This window comes from Empidonax traillii, unplaced genomic scaffold (assembly GCF_003031625.1).
Source record: "Empidonax traillii isolate 1590-97213 ecotype Southwest subspecies unplaced genomic scaffold, ASM303162v1 scaffold771:size604852, whole genome shotgun sequence".
Lineage (NCBI taxonomy): Eukaryota > Metazoa > Chordata > Aves > Passeriformes > Tyrannidae > Empidonax > Empidonax traillii.
The window spans coordinates 161276-179809 of NW_020955964.1; the positions used below are offsets into that span (position 1 = coordinate 161276).

Sequence of the window (18534 nt, forward strand, 5' to 3'; positions counted from 1 at the left end):
CTGTGAAAAGATGAACCTGATGTTCAGTCAGCAGATCAGAAGCAGCAGCAGCAGGTCTCTGCCTTACATGCCCATAACAAGGAACCAGAACTTAAAGGGTAAGAGGAAAACAAGGCCCAGAAACAAAGCAAGTGTGCTACTGACATAGCCAGTATGAGATGAGATTTCAGGGACATTGTTCAAACTCTTATGTTTGGATGAACATCTGCCACCTGTCCCAAGCTGCTGAAACACTGCTCCGTGCTGAACAACCTCTTGCATCCCACTAGCCTAGCAAAGTTGGTAAAACAATCCATTTTGACTCCTCTGGAGACAAATTCAGACTCAAGACTCCTGCAACAACCTGGGCCCTCTTTCTAAAAAGGGAAGATGCAAATAAAGGAACAGTATTATCATATGCAGATGAACAGTTTCACCCCTCCTGGTACTCAAACACAGAGGAAAAGAAAAGCCAGCATTCCTGCTGCTGAGTGGCAAATAACCAAACAGTCAGCTTTGAACTTTCTTCAAAGTAGCTAGAAAAAGGTTTATGCAAATGAAATCAGAAAACTTCTTGGCAATTCATCTGGTTTCACCAGGCAGAGACGAAGGGATTTTACATTAAGCTTCCTCTTTCTAGAAAATGAAAGTATCATCTGGTTTCAGAAAAGCATGTTGTTTAATTAGCACTTTTTTTCCTCACTGTGCGATAAAGTAACAATTAGGTTCCCACAGCATTCAACATGAGCAGCTTCCTCTTGTGGAAAAAAGATGTGGGTGGTATGGGAAAAACAATCTGAGAAATATTTCCAGGTTTGAGACTGAGGTTTTATCCTGGCAAAAAAAACAGACACGTGGGTCATACATTGGCCTCCTCACTGCTCTTATTTATGCCAAACGTGTACTAGACACAAACAGTAGAGGGGGAAAAAAGAAAAGGAGAAAAAAAAAATCTCAATCTGAGAATTTATGTCTTTAAGCAGCTAGTATAATGAATGACTAGAAAGTAGGCAATAGGAGAAATGAGTGGAGAATTGTAACCACTGGCTTGCTGGACTGAGGGGAAATGTGAGCTGGAGATACAGGTGAAGGGATTGGTTTGAACATATCATGAAAGAAACATGTTTGATAGGAGACTTACACAGGGAAAAGGGCACTGGAATCACAGCAAGTAGCTCATCTCAGCGGTGGGACTTCTGATGTCCCAAAAGCCCATTAATTTGGTTGCTTCATAATGGCAATGTGGAAACTGCTAGCAGGAGGGCAGGCAAGAAGGACAGAGGTTAAAGCTTTCCCCCCTCCCTCAACCCTTCAGCTTTTCTCTATTTTCACCTTTCAAAGTTCAGCAGTATCAACCTTGGCCTTCTCCAATGCTGCTGTGTAACTGAATTTTGAACAACTTTCAGTTTTGATTAGGAGCAGCTCCCAGGGGTATTGCTTAATTTTAACTTGGATCTCTTGATACTGCAACTTATCCTTTCTCAAAAAAAATTATGACCAAAGTTGAAACAGGAAATCATCAATAAAACAGCAGTAAATGTCAGCAGCAGCAACTGGAGGTGCTGTGTATTCCAAGAAGAGTTCAAATCATCATCCCTGTTACATAAGACACTTTCAGAAAAATCACATGATTTTTATTTATGTATTTACCTGAGGCATTCATATGGATGCAGTGTAGATCACAGGCTATTTACATATGAAACACTCACCAGTGGACCACTATTTCTTGTCCTCGTGCTTGGGCATACACACCGTACATATGTGCACATATATACACACAGAGAGGGGAGGATTCCCATCTGATCTTGGTCATAAAATCTCTCTTAGCTACACAACCAACAGCTCAGGACCCACTTTAGAAATATGCTGTTGTCATGCAAGGAAGGAGACTTGTCTGTAGGACCCCTGCTCCACTGGCCATCGAAGCTGAATGCTGATATAAGTTACGGAATACAGCCAGCCTCAGCTATGGCAGCTGGATGTCACTTCAGAGAAGGACCCTACAGTCCTGCAGATACCCCGATGTCCCTAAAGAGTGCTGAGCAAGACACTTGGAGCAAACCTTTCCCATGGGATTACTAGTGTTTGTTCCCTTGAGACTGCAGTCAGATTTGCTCAAGAACCTCAGCCTTAGCATTGAAGACAGAAAGAACGCTGAGTGCAAACTATTCTGGAAATCAAATCACATACATGTTTCAGATCCAAACTCTCTGAAGCTGACACCCAAAATCAGTGCCACTGATTTCATTTCATGCCTGAACTCCCTTCTATAAAATGGAGGTAGTAACTCTCCATGCCACTAGGCTGTAATGACAGCAAATTAATTTTGATGAAGTACATAAGCAGTGGAAGACAATACTTCTGCCCTTAGGACAGAGCTCAAATACTGAGTGTTAAATTGTATTCTCCATCTTAAAGAGATATATTCTTCATCCCTTAAAGAGACAGTGGTGCTAGGAGGTGATCTTGTTAAGGAAGACTAACACTACGCATAAACTCCCAAAAATGCCCTCAGGAAAATGCCTTCTGGCGTTTCCTAATTTTACAGCCTAAATAATGTCTTTTTTTAGCATGGTTTTGTATGTGTGTTTTATGAAATGCAATAATGACTGTATCAAATGGCCTCTTTGAGACCTCCTTAGTGTCATGAGTGAAGTGGGATCCTTTAAATCTACTGCACTGCCAAGACAGTGGAATGAAAAATAGAAGATAATGGTCTACAGATACAGCTACATAACACAGCACTCAGGAGAGAAGGGAGAGATTGACAACAGGCATCTCAGAGGACAAATGAAACTGGAGACCTTGGACAGTTACTGGAGCGGAGATGACTACATGGCCATGTCTGGAAGTCCAGACACTTCCACAATTGAACCTCTTCCATTGTCTACCTGACCTTCTTCTAACTCCTTCTCATCCAGTCTGGAGGACGAAAGTGCCTTGGAGCAACCTGACCCAACTTCTTCACTTGAGTTGTGGAAAGAGGCTACAGAGGTTTTTCCTTAGATACCCTTACATAGGTACCCTCAGGTACCCTCTACAATAAAGCAGAAACACTACTAGCCAGCCATGCAGCATAAAGTACTGCACTGAGCACATGGGACTTTCCATAGAAAGTATTGTGAAACCAGTATTGTGAGAGCTGAAGCTTCTTTGTAGCACTAAAACACATTTTGGCAGAGAACACAAATTTAGATTGCCTGATTAACACACAAGAGACTTCACAAGAACTGTGCTACTAATTTAGGAATAACTGAGCACTGCTCTGTGCAATTACAGTGGGGGAAAAAAGGCCACTGCTCTAAGATTTCAGGCCCTTTGTTCCTAAATACATTTAACTTGGTTATTAAATCTTCTTTTTTCCTTTTATTTCATTAAGAAAGCTACATTTCTTTTGGAGCTTTGGCTGAAAGATCTCAAGGCCTCATCAGTGAATGGTAAACATCTACATCTTTACAGCAAGATTCTTTAATGGTGTACAAGCAAATACTTCAAGATGTCCCTGAAGAAGTTGAGCATTCCCAGCATATCAGTTACTACGAGAGGTACTTCATCCAAATGTTGAATATCAACTTTAAAAATAAATTTTGAACAATTCAGCTCTTTATGTGAGGACAAAGTTCAGATGGTAACCCTGGCCAAGAGCCCCTGAGGCTTTCAACTGGGCGTTTTGCACCGAACAAAGAACTTGCAGATGACAACACACAGACAAACTGCCCAACGGGCAGATATGCAAGAGAACACTGAATTTAGGTCAGTTACACCAGGAAAGAAACTTGACTTAGGCTTTAGAGCAGCTGGCAGGGTTTTTTGTTGATGTTTTTCCTTTTTTTTAAATAGTGATTGCCCAATGATTTAAAAATAAACAAAATGGGAACTCCACTTCTGCAAATAAGAACACCACAAAATTAAGGCTGTTGCAACGTAGACTCACTATGAGGAATGCAAAATGAAGGCTGCCAGGAGACTTTCTGTTATTGGGAAAGAAGCTTGTCAAAGACTTTAAGACAGAGGGAAGATGTGAAGAGAGCATAAGCTGAGACTTCACAAGATACTTAGCAACAACAAAAGCCAAGACAAGGGGGAAGTTCCTCTTTTACCTACAAATAAAAGCCCCACACATTCCAGAACAATTCTCAGACCTAATTCTCTGAATTGTCTGAACTGGTTGTCTATACTTCAAAAGACAAGAAATTAGGGTTCTCACACAGGATATGTTGATGCTGTGTTCAAGGGCTCAAACATCACTTAACAGAAGACCCTGCTTATTATCCTAGATAAAAGCAGTGAAGATTTCAATTAGCTCCTGACTGCCTAGAGAAACAGAGGACTCAGGAAGTAAGGTGTGAACATATATACATGCTATGCTCTAAGAACACACAGAGTTGTTCTGGAGAAAAGGAGAGAGCAAAGAAATAGCAGGATGCTACTAAGGATGGAGCACAGATTCCCACTGGGTCAGTCCACACAGTCCAGTGCCATCCAGACACAGAAGCAGCACACAGAGCACGTAAGCTCTGCTGTCAGGCCATACTGACTCAGCAATGTGTATGATCCAGGTTGAAGAAATGACCATCTGGATGTTATTTTATAAATCCGTAACCAGTGTCTCAGGTATTTTTAATTTATAAGGCTGTTTCTCCAATAGCTTTCCAGGGAGCTTATCTGATAAATCAGAGTGCATGAGGATGTTTACTTGTAAGTCCTACCGGACCATAAGCTGGCTTACACCGAGACTAGTAAAATGCATTAACATTCATCATGCGGTTAAACTGCAACCAAGAGGTCAGTTCTGGAAAATCAAAAGCCATCTGACTAAGGATTTCTTCCAGTCTTCTGCTAAAGTCACAGTCAACAGTGTATGCCAAAAGCTGTTGTTTCTACTGCAAATTTCAAGGAGGCCTTTACAGACCACATCAAGGGACATGGTGTATAAATACTGTTCATTCACTAGAGAGGTGCTGAAGGTTTTGAAAGGGAGAGTGCCACTTTCTTTAGCAGCAGTCAAGCACATTTACACACTTCCTGGCAATACAGCAACTGTGCAGCTGCAGATGAGGGCTGTGTGCACCTATATCTTCCCTTTCAAATCCCTTCTGCAGCCTCATCTCTGCTGAACAAATCCCAATCCCTGGGAAATCCCTGTGCAGCCTCTACTAGGCTCAGAGGGTGAGAGGAGCTGTGACCTCAGATGAGGATAGGGAACACATCTCAGGGAGGAGGAAGAAGCTGTGGTACTGGTTCTGCACAGACATTTGGAGTGCCCACCTGCATGATGTCCTGTAGGCTTTCAGTGAAGGATAGCTCAGCCTCCACCATGTAGAACTCTGCCAGATGCCGGCGACTCTGTGAGTTTTCCGCTCGGAATGTCGGACCAAAGGTGAACACGTGGGTAAAAGCCCTGCAAGGTGACAAGAAACAGGGAGGTCAGGTTCAGCACACAAGTGAGTCTGCTACACCTAAAGCTCTCACTTTTCTTTCAGGATCTAGAAACAATGACGTTTTTATTTCATCTTTGACCTATTTAATGGCATTGCTGAATATGCCACTGTTATGTTCCTTTATCCAGGCATGGAGAGGAGTTATTCACACCTCTTCATGAGTCAGGGAGGTTGCACACACAGTATTCATCTTTCACTGTATACAAGTCTCGCTCAGGACACTTTTTGCAACTGTGTGGGAAGAAAAAACAACATTCTGCACAGTCAGATAACTGGAGAAGCACCCAGACATCACACCAATCAGGCTCTCCTTGACTATACCCTTTCTTGTTTCTTTGGCTGCAACGTCTGACCTTCATGGGTGTTGTGAGACCCCAAAACACAACAGTGCAGAGAGTGCCCTGCAGCAGGAGTTGCTGGGCTGGTGCAAACACGGAGAGGTGGCTGGTGAAGCCCAGCAGGATGGATGTGGATGCACGGTGTATGGCTTGCAGTCCCCCTCTGGTGGCAAGACCGAAGTTTATTGCTGAAAGAGCCTTCGAGATAATCAACTGGGCATTGTCCACACAGCTAAAAATGGTTCAGCTAAAAGGGATCCCTACTGCAGAGAACACATCTGGGATATCTCTTGATGCTAGAACAATCAGTGCATTTCTCCAGCCACCTTCTGCAGAGTCCATTTAAATACATCCTCTCTTGTTCTGCAGTTATGCCATGCTGTGTTTCTACTTCCTTCATAAGAAACCTTGCTATCCAACACCAACACACTCTTAAAGTTTTAGTTTTGCGTGGAAAGTTGCACTACAGGCAATACCTTTTATACCACGGGCTATGAACACTTGGGCTCCTGGACATCTTCAAGCCAGCAAGAGCTTCCCAAGCAGATGCCATGACAGCAGTGTTTCCCCTCTTGCTGCGTGGGAAGCAAACCATGATTGAGGAAGAGAGTGAGCTGCTTCAGAAACACCATGAACTGGGCAGCTTCTATCTTTAGTACATCTTTAACCTGATGTTATTTTCAGCTGTAGGCAGCATGTAGGAGAAAAAGAACCCAAGCAGTAGAGATTAAGCGCAGTTTGACACTCATGAAAGGATGCGTGCTAATAGCTGGGGTTGGCATTTGACTTGCATATTGCTCTGCAAGCTTTCAATTTAAAGAGGATGTTCACTGAAGTTTCTGAACAGGCTAATTTTGTTAAACTGAAGTTTAAATAAACAACGCTACAAAAAGCAGCATTTTTCTTTTTCCCCTTATGGAGACATCTGCGCTGCAAATAAAGGAACACACACATTCTGCTTCACTCATCTGTTCCCTCATGTCACATGTTGGTTAAAGGTTATGATCCAAAGAAAGAGCACTTTCTTCCTCCTTGAGTTGCTAGTAGTAAACACACCAAAAGAAAGTTTCAGGTCAAGACTCTGCCTGTAGGTTTCTTTTTCCCCATGGCTCTGCTTTCCATCCTCCAAAAAACACACTTTCTGTCTCTACTTTGCTCCTGTACCTGCACTCTCTCATACATGACCACAGCATCTATGACTAACCACATTTTGCAGCAAACATCTTTCCTCAAGCACATTTTCATCATGCCTCTTTTCGCTCTGCTGCCTTTCTTGCTACAATGTTACTGTGAAACCTCTGCTGTCACTCGATCATCCTCCTTCGAACTGCCCTCTGCTAGAGCGTCCCGAAAAAAAAACCCTCATCAATGTTTAGATAAGTGATGTACCAAGACTATTAGTCACTGCACAGGTCAGTATTACATCACAGGTTCCTTGTGATCCCCCATCTGTAGCCACCTGTTGTCTTGGGTTATAGAGAAACACATGTTCTTCCTCAACAAGGCCGTTTTGGTTTGGTTTTTTCCCCTCTTCCTACAGCACCTGGCACAACAAGGTCTTGGATCCAAAGCTGAAGAGTTTCAACTGCTATAGCAATACGAACAACAAATATAAAACAATGAGTCATGCTGTCAAAATTGTTTTGTGTTTAAGGCAGAACTGCTCAAAAATTTTTGCTTGCCAGTTTGTGGAGGCTGGCCTGCAGTGGAAAACAGGAGATGCAGGTTCTTGTTCTACCTGTCCCCATGTTTCAGGCTTTGGCTAAAGTATTCACTTAAAGAAAGAGTTTTCCCTAAATACATGAATTTAGTCACAAGTTCAGTTTGTGGCTGAGCCAGGATCAGACACATGACAAAAATATTTTGAAACACCTGCATTCGCTGAAGTACCCATTCAGACCTGCTCAGTTTGATGTGCAGGTTTCTAATCTCTCACTGACATGAAGTCCTCCAAGTAACACTTTAAACTGTGACACTAGCTGGCTAGCAGGACATCCTGTCCCACAGATTAACAGCCTGGTTTCAGCAAAAGACATTTCTCTGTGGCTGTCCAGGCACAGGAACTGATATTCAGTCACTACAGGTTACTATGACAGGTGACAGTCTCCAGCAATGCAGGCTACTAAGAGTACTTTGAACTGAACTTATTTCCTACTGAACAGCAGCCCAAGCATGATGACTACTTAGTTATCTTCCAAGGGGGCTGCCAACAGCATGATACCTAAAAGCAATCAAAAATTAAAAAAAACCCCTCATATTGCTTCAAGATGTCAACTAAGGTCAAACACTTCACAGTCACAGATCAATTTTGCACTGCAAGAATAAAGTCTCTCTGTGCCTGAGATAGAGCTTTAGGGGAGGGGAAGTGCAGAACAACTGTCCCTGTTCCCACAGGAACCAACTTCTGTCTTTCCTCAGCTCTAGGCATCCTGTCGGGATGAATTTTCTCTAACTTGTAAACCGAGAACCACCTCTGTTTATGAAATGAACCATTAGCACTGCAACTCTATGGACTATCCCAGAGTGCTCAACAACAGTAAGGGTAAGGGCTTTGTGATAGCCTGTAGAACCTCACATCACTGGTTTAGGGCTGAACTTGCCTACCTGCCTGCCTCTTGGAAGAAGGGAAAAAACAAAACCCAGCTCCCCCGCTCTCCCCTAAATAAACCAACATGTGCAGGGAGGGAGGAATCATTCATTTCCCAGGCTAATTGTAAAGGAAAAGGACAGATACAAGTAACTGTGAGAACTTCACCACAATCCTGGGACCCTGGCAAAGGGAAACCAGTCAGATGACATGCTGGCAAAATGATCAAAGGAGTGCAGTAAATGCAAGTCATCTGGTTATGACAGTGTAGCACTGACCAGAGGCCTGGACATAACAGAGAAACACAGCTAAAAATATATAGTCCCTGTTATCAACTCCGTGCGTGAACAATTATTTTCCATCCAGGCATTTATATACTGTTTACTGTGCTCTGCCATTCAAAATATTAAGCAAATGCCCGCTACACAAATCCAGCCTTTATTTGTACTTCATCTGCTATAAAAAAACATATCTGTGATTTGATACACTGCTGTATCACACTGAGAATGTATAAATATGTTAGAAAAGAGAGATGGGAGCTGATTCCACTCCAATTTCATGGTACTGAGGGCAAAACCAGTAATTTTGTTCTGTGTGCATTCAGCATCTAGCACAATGCAGTCTCAGTCCAGGGATGCAAGTCCTATGCTCTACGATGCAAATAATTAATCATTTAACATTCCCAGACCTCTGCAAGACTTCTAGCATTTAAAAATAGCTTAAACATTCTGGTTAGGTCTCCAAAAGTGCCTAGGTCAGTTAGGGTTGTGTGCACTAATGAGTCTTTAAAAAAAAAAAAAAAAATCAGTAGTGCTAATTCCTCATCTCCAACAAAAGCACACAGGAGAAGAAAAAAAAAAAGTCTAATAATCTGTCGAGCCTTTTTCCTTAGCCATTACAGCAGAGCAGTAACACTGTCCTTGTACGTGCTACCAAAGAATACAAGAGAAGCTTTGAAAAGAGTCCCTTTGCAGTCAGCTTTACCCAGATCAGAGCTCTGGACAGCAAGCTCAAGTGCATTGATGCAGCTCACAGGCGCTGCCGGGGTCGACACCAGAAGGCACAGAGCTGCTTAATTAATTGCTCCTTCCTGTGACTCTATTTCACTCTGTCCAGTTCTCTGGGAAAATCTGAGAGCTTAACGTGGAGGCCAAGAGAATACCCGTGGCACTCCCTCCAACACACTGAAATGTGGCAAAAGCCAGGGCCCATCCTGCAAAACCCTGAGCTTGCTCACCCCAGCCCAGCAAAGGGCTCAGCCACTTTCCATCTACAGGCTCACAGGAGTGCCTTTGGACACTGAAGCAGCACCTGGCAGCATTGTTGGAGACGGCCATCCTCCGCATGGATGGTTGCTTGGTGGAGCCTCAGTTTTGCACAGACTGCTCTTGTGTTCTCCACCTTATGAACACGCAGGAAGGAAGAAACTTCCCCCTTTCTGCCTTTATTTCAAGTACTACTGAAACAGTCTTCTGAAGAGTAGCCACCTCTCCCCCTTTGGGAGCTTTCTGCCACACACACTCGAAGCTCATTTCATTTGAGTTTGTTGACAATTCATTATAGAGGCAGTGATAGAAACCAATAGAGAAGTAATAAGTATCCGTGCCCAAAGCTGCTTCAAATCGTTCTTTTAATTAAACTCATGCACTGTTTGTAGGCCTCACTGTCTCTGCCTTACTGGCAATTTTTATGCTGCAATCCAAATAGAATTAATTGTGTCGATGGTTCCCAAGCCAGGAATGGATTGTGCTCCTTTTCTGAGCCAGGACTCCACGCTGCTACTGAAGTAATAAAGACTTATTTGTGCTGTCGAACCAAGGGGATATAACTGAACAAGGCTATTAATCAAGAAGATGCAATCCCTGCACAGTCAGCTTACAGCCCATGCCAAGGTCACAACACGACAGTAGTGACACAGCCGGAGGCAGAAGCTGGCTGCTGTGACTCAGGGCTAAGCACTAAACCACACCAGTACACAGAGGGAGCAAAGATGTTTTCCAAAACTTAATCATCGCAGTGACCCCTAGAGTAAGCCAACATGTCAGGGGGAAACAATTCACTTGGGGAGAGAGTGGTGCCCTTGCTGTTACCCCAAAATACTACAGGTGTCTGCATAAACACAAATAATAGTGATTACTCTGACGAGGTCTGCAGTGAAGAGTTAGACTAAACAGTGACTTGTGCACAATCTCATCTCTGGCCACGCTAAATGAACACAGACCCTTGTTATTCCCCTGCACCATGATCCACCAACCTGTCCCAGCCATACACACACTAAAATTCAGATTGCAAGAAAATCTAGAAACAATTACTTCTAACCCAAGGACAAAACAACAGATGATGTCAGCAGAGAAAGAAAGAATAGCAAGGTGACCCTAAAGCCAAGGAGTTTAGCTTTGTCAACCCACTGTCCTTTCCCTTAGGAAGAAAGAAGTTAATAAAGTGAGCCATTTGATTTAATTTCACTCTGTTCCAGCATGACCATATTCATTCTGAGCTTGGAGGAACCGCCTCCTCCATTGAAATAAGCAGATGACTTTGCTCAACTGCCAGGAGACACTAGTTGGCTGCAGTTCTTGACCCAAGCACGACTCAGATTGTTCAGGGATGCTGAAATTTGTATGTTGAAAGATGTTCTGGCCCACTGCAAAAAACCACACACACACACACAGCCAGCCATTCAAACATACTAATCCAATGTCTCCAGGGTCTATTTTTTGGAGAAGCTGGAAACCCAGAGCTCCTAATGATGCTAGCAAGGTACAGGTGCTCAGCAATTTGGAGAAGAGGCAGAATATTTTGCATCCTAGAGCTGGGTAGACTGCGTTAAAAAAACCCTCAAACCATCAGAGTTGGACAGAAATACCTGTTTTTTAACCTCAATGTAAAAATAATACTCCCCTTACTATTGTTTGGTGGCTTGGATTCTGCCCAATGAAAGTGAACTTGTTTCTGTTGAAAAGTCAGCAGAAGGGACCGAATTTTACCCAGAAAAAGCAGCTTTAAAGAACTCCTCGTAGGACATGCACTTTTTGTCAGCCCTCTGGAGAAATGCAGGTGAGAAAAGCTGCATTTTGACGAGGGCTTTTGTAGCAGTATGTGAGAATTAGGCCTGGGCAGCAGAGCTGGTGTGCTGAGTGCTAAGGTTTCAACTCATGCTGCGACAAGATGGGACAGTACTTCCTTTTGTAAGCATCCAAAAATAGATACATAAATTAAAAAAAAAAAAAAAAGCTGTCTAAGTTCCCAGACAGAGACTGGGAAGTGCCAACTTCCCCCCCAACCAGTCAGACTGAAGCAACGCAGCAGTTTCCCTCGCTGCAACCTCCAAAGGGCAGGGACCCAAGATGCCTGAGAGGTTGCATGTGCACAGCACCCTCCTGCCACACTCCAGGACCACCTCTCCCCTTGCCATGGCCTCTGCTCCAGTTCTGGCAGCACAATACAGAAGATGGGACAAGAATCTTCCCTAGGTAATCCACCTCTGCTTGAAAATGATCCAGGCACACTTGAGTAATTAACAACAACATGACCCATATACCCTAATTATCTGGCAAAGCACCCAGAATTTTGTTTATTAAACCACACAGCAGAGCTAGGCACTGGATTGTTAGCCTACAGATGGCAAGAGAATAGGGGAAAAATCAAGACAAAGGACATAAGTGTTACTCAGACACATACAAGTCGTCTGCTCCAGGCTCAAAGACCTCATCAGCCTGGGTCCTCCACCCTCTTATGCAACACTGTTTTACTTTATTCTCAGTGGAGTCTTGTTTTGTCCTGGTTTGGATATTATTGTTTCTAATTAAAGTCAATAAAATGACCGATTAGCAATAAAAACTCAAGCTAGGTTGATGAAAGCCACCAGAGTAGTTGAACATTTATTCAAATAACCATTTCCTATGTTCTAGCTAACAGAGATATTCTACAAAGAGTTGCATAAAGTGTTTCAAAGATTTAAATAAAACAGGGAGAAAAGACGTTTTTCAAAACTTAACTGAAGTTAAGTGTGACTCCTACTCTAAATCATAAAAATACATTACCAACATGGCAGGGGGGTAGCAATTGGGTTAAATCTTTTGCCTTTCAAAGTGGAAAACCCCCATGTTCTCTGAAAACTGCTTTTTTAACACCCATGAAGAAGATATTTTATTTTTTGTTTTTTTTTTTTTTTTTCAGGTGGTCATTGATTTTATGAACTCTGCAAAAAAGAATCACAACAAGAAAATGCATTGGTGGGTGCATTACTGTACAGAAGGAGTCACGGTTTACATCACATTCCAAAGTTTGGGTGTAACTATTTAAAATCTCCAAGGCCAAAAATTCTACAGTAACTAAACAAAGTAAGCAACTGCACAAAAAAATTTTCTTAAATCTACATTAAATAGATCTATCTTTGTTCTATCACAGCACAATGACAGCAAATTGGAGAATTTTAGGGCACGCGCTAATGGATTCGTGAATCTATTTTAAGGAAAGCTGTGGGAGCAAATAGGGGTGAAGTTGCCTAACTTCACATCTCATCCTAAAGCCACTTCTCAGGGCATACAGAATCCCTGAGAAGCAGCAGCTGCAGCCTGGACACAAGGCACGTTCATGCTCGTGTAAGCTATCAAGTCTGCCACAGTCATGAGCCACTGATGGTCAGCTGAGCTGCAGTGAGACGCCACCTGAAGCTTCTTCCTTGCCTCAGTTATAAAGTAAAAGAAGTTTGCAGAAGTAACCATGAATGTGGCTACTGCAGCACGGGAACATGCGGGCAGAGGGTTGTAACAGCCCTATTGCAACTCATGCAGCCACAGCTTTGTAAGCCCCTGAAGCTCTGGTGGTGGTGTCTGGGCACATGGATGAAGCTGAGCTGCAAGGCCCTACACAAACGTGGATGCTGGGCTCTTCTGACACAGATCCTACAGTACCTACTACTGCTTGGAACAGGGATGACAAGATACTGAGAGAGGGAAAAGGGATTGTGCACTAGATTCAAGACAGAAATATGATGCTTTTGCTTAGCTTACTTGCAAAAGGAGGACAAAGAATCTCAGCTGATGACATCTTTCACCTCATCTTTTCACAGATGAGCATACAACCTGTTCTTCTGTTGCTACCTGAATTTCATTTTTACAGCCAGCAGATAAAACAAAAAACACACGGCCCAAGGCTGCTGGGATTGTACTCAGCCCTCCATATGTGGATCCCAGCACATGGCTGACCCGCAGCTCCTCTCAGCGCACACTCACGAGGCCTCTTGCAAGTGAATTACCTGCTTCCCCTCCCAAAAAGGTAGAGAGGAAAAAAGGACCAACAGCATATCCATGCAGACTGTAAAGCTCCAACCAGCCAAGCAACCCTAGACTCACTGTTGTACCTACAAAGTTCATGTATTTGGCCTCCCAGTAATACGAAGTCATTAACAATCACTGCAGCAGTCATGAACCAGACTGAAGCACGCAGTAATTGATTACACCCAGACATGTCACAGTTGCTTTTTATAGATCCAATTAAGTGTCAGCCTAATTAATGGAAGTTAGTGCGCTAATTATAAGAGTCTGCATTATGAGTCAGACTCAAACAAATGTTGTGCAAGAAATGTCAGAGATTTTTTTCAGACATCCAAGATAAATAATTACACTTATTTTTGTTGCTTCTTAGCAACAGGAGTGTTATACAACTGGACATCATTCCTGCAGCTGCATTCAGAAGTGTTTAAAATTGTACAATGTAGAGCAAATATTTGCTTAAAGACAATACAATCTGTTTCATCATTAGCAAGTCATTTTGGAATCAAATTTTAAGACTGTGTTTGCCAGACTGCTGAAAATGAAGCCTTTTTTATGGAAGGCAGCCTCAAAGCCATCTCTTTTGAGCTTTGCCGTGTTTTCTTGAACACTAACCAAAAATGACAGCACTCTCTCTCTCATTCTCTGTCTCCTCTATGCTTTGAAATGCACTAAAATACTGACACATTACAAGTGAAATCAGTGGGACTTACGTACCTTTTACAATCAAAAGAAAATTCACCGAATTCAACTCTCTACAAACTCAGGCAGACCCAGTCAAAATGTCCTGGGTAACTGTGACTTTTTTTTTTAGAATCTCTCTGCAACCAGCAAAACCAGTTTCAGGATGGCAGAGAATACGTGGATTAGGCAGAACAGCAGCAAAATACATGATGATTTAGAAATCAAGGGAGTTTGCTCGAGGAGCGGGGGATTAATTATGTTGCAACTAAACCAAGTTTGATAGCTAGACATTAACAGGCAGAAGTCAGCATGAAAGGCTGAGATTATAAATTGGCAGCAAAATACAATTCCTGGGGATGTTGAACTGAAATTGAACTAGAGAGAGAATTCACCAAGATGGTCTTATGCACGAGATAGGTGGAGACGAAAATGAGCATGAAGCCAAGAAAAAACTTAGAAGGAGAAAATAACTCAGGAGGTCATTGGTCCAGTCTGCTGTTCAAAGCAGGGGTCAGCAAGAAGGCCAGAGCAAGCTGCTCAAGGCTCCATCTAGCTGTGTCTCTGATGAACAGAACAGAGCTTCTCTCAGCAATCTTTTCCAGTGCTTGATGGATTTATTCATGATTTTTTTCCCTCCTATATCCTCTCAGAACTTCTCATTTCAATTTATCCCCATTGTCCTTTGTCCTCCTGTCATTCACCATTGCAAAAAGTGGGCTTGTCTTCTTGATAACCTCCTTGCAGGTCCCAACAGGCTGCTATTATGTTGCCCCTCCCATTTGCAGGGAACTTCAAGAGAACGTGAGATGAACAAGAGAGCAGAAATGTAATGAAGGCCTTAAAAGAAAAAAGAAACAGAGCTAGGGAGGGCAAGGAATGTGGACATAACTTATTCTGCAATTTAAGGAGGGGATAGCTCCCAAAGCTTCTAGGAAAAGACATTTTAAGCTCAGGACGCAAAAGACAGAACAGACAGTGCCTTGGATGAAATGTTGCACAAGGAAAAAACACCTTTAGCAAGAGGAGCTGAAAGTAGAGGAGCAGGTAGAGCTTGGGGGAAGTGCAGATGGGTGAAAGGAGAAACAGAACAAGAACAAAAAGGTAACTACAGCCAGTGAGCTGTACTTCTTGACAACAGTTGGCTTTGGCTGTCTTCAGTATGCCTCTGAATCATCTTCAGCTGTCACAGACCCTCCAACCCAGTTCAGGTCCCCCAAGGGGCCTTTAATCCCACTGGAGGATCAGGGGGGGCAAAGAAATACCACACAGACTTCACAGCAAACCAATGACATTTAAAACCAGATATGAGGACACACAGAGTCCTACAGACTTTTACCACACACACTGGTTACTGACTCATTCGAGACTGAGGAGACTAAAGCAGAAAGCTGTATCACTGAACAAAGACTTTTCTGGAGACCTTAAAAAGCCCATAGATTTACTGCAGCTGACAATGATTCAGACACCCCGAGCAGACAACCTAGATGCCGTCACCGCAAAGATGAAGCACAATAAAGTGAGAAGTTGTGCCAACTAGGCCACTCTGAGAGACAAGACGAACTTCTCTGACCTTGCCTTCAATAACAAGCACAGCAGACAGTCAATAAATGCAGGAACTTCTCTCTCCCCACTTTTCCTCAAAGAAAAAAACTCACAAACTATAAATGGCTCAGTGTTCGCTCCTGTGAACAGGAATAACACCCCAAAGAGCCCCACCATGAAATGGAGCCCCGAGCCCTGGACAACATGCAGGCATGGGCACTCACCCTGTAGTCTGAAAAGACATAGAAAATGTGATTCCAGACATATTTGGTCAGTCTTTTCCAAACCTCCCCTTCCCAGCCTTTTCCATACACTGCTTGCAGGCTGCTCATGAGCTCTGTAAAGCTAAAAGCTAAGTCCAAAGAGACACGACTGCCTACTTGACCTTCTGTTTCCTACTACATACATCCTCCATGGACAAACTCATACTTGCCTCTCATACCTACCCTGCTCCATCTCTGGTTTCTAATGGACTTCTGCAAGATCAGTCTCTGTGCTCCCTAAGCCCTACAAAAAGTCATAAAAGGATATGGGCCAAGACTGGATGGGTAAGATTCTCCCCAGTATTCCATCTTGGTCTCCTCCCACAGATTCTCAGGGACCAGGTGCTCTTGAGAGCCTTAAGACTGCAACAAGTCAACAGTTTACTTAAGACAAAGGGAATTTTTGAAGAACAGATCCTTTTCTGGGCATGATGAATTAAAGCTGGTTAAAGCAAAGCATGAATTTCAAAGGATCAAATCCAAACAAGATAAATCTTTACTGTTTTCCCTGCTTTGTTTATTGGGAAGATTAGAATATTTCTGTTTTGGGGGAGAAGACTCCCACTTTTTACTACGGTGAAAGCATCATCACACCTTCATTTGCCAAGCAGCTCTAGTTACTATCATGCATTTACATTCTTTAACCACAAAGGAGTCCCATTCACAGAGCAAAACCCAACTTGCTAACCAGAGATAAAACCTTCACAGCATCTCACCCCTCTACTCTGCCCTTGTGAGACCTCACCTGGGAGTACTGCATCCAGTTCTGGGGCCCCTCAATGTAAGAGGACATGGACCTCTTGCAGTGAGTCCAAAGTAAGCCACAAAGATGCTCAGAGGGCTGGAGCACCTCTGCAATGGACACAGACTGAGAGAGTTGGGGTTGTTCAGCTTGAAGAAGAAAAGGCTTTGGGGAGAACTTGGAGCCCCTTACAGTACCTAAAGGGGCTAAAAGGTAGCTGGAGAGGGACTTTTGACAAGGGCATGAAGTGATGGAACAAGGAGGAATGGCTTCAAACTGAAAGAGGGTAGGTTTAAATTAGATATTGGGAAGAAATTCTTTACTGTGAGGGTGATGAGGCACTAGCATAGGTTGCCCAGAAAAGCTATGGATGCCCCATCCCTGGAAGCATTCAAGGCCTGGCTGAATAGGGCTTTGAGAAACCTGATCTAGTGGAAAGCATCCCTGTCCATGGCAGAGACACTGGAACTAGATGATCTTCAATGTCCCTTCCAACCCAAACCATTCTAGAATTCTATGCTCTAGAGGGTCTCACAGCACCTAGAGAGTTAATGCTGTATGATGCATCACTACAGTGCTTTTGCATCTAAAAGAACATCTATTTTTGAAGACTGAAGGGATTTAATATCATTTGAGCTGCAGGCCTCAAACACTCAGTGTACTTAAATAAAAACTAAAATAAAAGGAGCAGGTTCCCAGAACAGTTATGCCCTATTATGAATAAAGATAGCTTATCTAAATTTAGATGGCCTTGGTCAATTTAAAATGTCCATAAGAACAACACACTACTGTAAAATAGGAACGTGAAGTACTGCATGCTGAAGAGCACTGATTTTTTATTTATCCATCCTTAGAGAGCAAGGTGCATCTGAGTGATAGCAGTGGAAAAAATATTACCCAGACAGATCTTGCATCTGCCCAGTTCAGCTTTCTGCTCCATCCCAGAGCAGTCTGTGTACTACTTAAAGGGAACAGAATGTGAGATTGTATTTCAAGTTAATCATTAGAATCCATATTCTTTCTTTGGACTTATTTGATTTGTGGAATTACATCTTTCAATATAGGTCACAACGCAGGACAGTCAATTAAGTCTAACACATACAAATGCATGTCATCTCATCTTCTTCCAGGGACACAAGAACTCCACCCTCCCCTTACAGTTAAATAAACCTCTTCATCATTAACTTTCCCCAGCTAATGTCTGAGATGACACATAAGTCGTTGGCAGTCAAGTGACCTGTGCTTTGGTCACAGCAGACAGGGCACGAGAAATACCCTGTCCTTTGAGAATCTTTAGCTTGAGTATTCAGCACATCACAGACACTGAGGTGATCTGAGAAGAGACAATATCTTTCAGAGAGAACAAGCCGAGTAGAGCTTTCTGAAGAAGTTTATATGTTTTTATTTATAAGCAAAACTTGCCCTTTGAGCAATTTCACAGCAGCTATTTATCAGCAGCCAATTAAACTGCAACAGTGATTACATAAAAAACTCCATTGGTTCTCAACACTGGATACAAGGCAAGAACAGCAAATACTATTAGAAATACAGAACATCCATGTGGAAAGGCAGATCTTTCAAGGTCACATTTTCTAAAACTGGGATTTTATCCCTCCCACCTTCAGATTTCCACTGGACACTAACAAATCACTTTAGAAGTGATTTTGAAGTCACTATAAGTG

At 42.9% G+C, this 18534-nt stretch overlaps 1 protein-coding gene across 4 annotated transcripts in view; it reads right to left on the reverse strand.

Annotated features, from left to right (window-relative positions):
• NARS2 (asparaginyl-tRNA synthetase 2, mitochondrial) overlaps positions 1-18534 on the reverse strand; it is a 51129-nt gene that overhangs the window by 15094 nt on the left and 17501 nt on the right. For all 4 annotated transcript variants that reach the window (XM_027901307.1, XM_027901304.1, XM_027901305.1 and 1 more), the window contains exon 7: positions 5248-5380. In XM_027901307.1, the coding sequence (XP_027757108.1) occupies positions 5248-5380 (133 nt within the window). The remainder of the gene's footprint in view (positions 1-5247; positions 5381-18534) is intronic.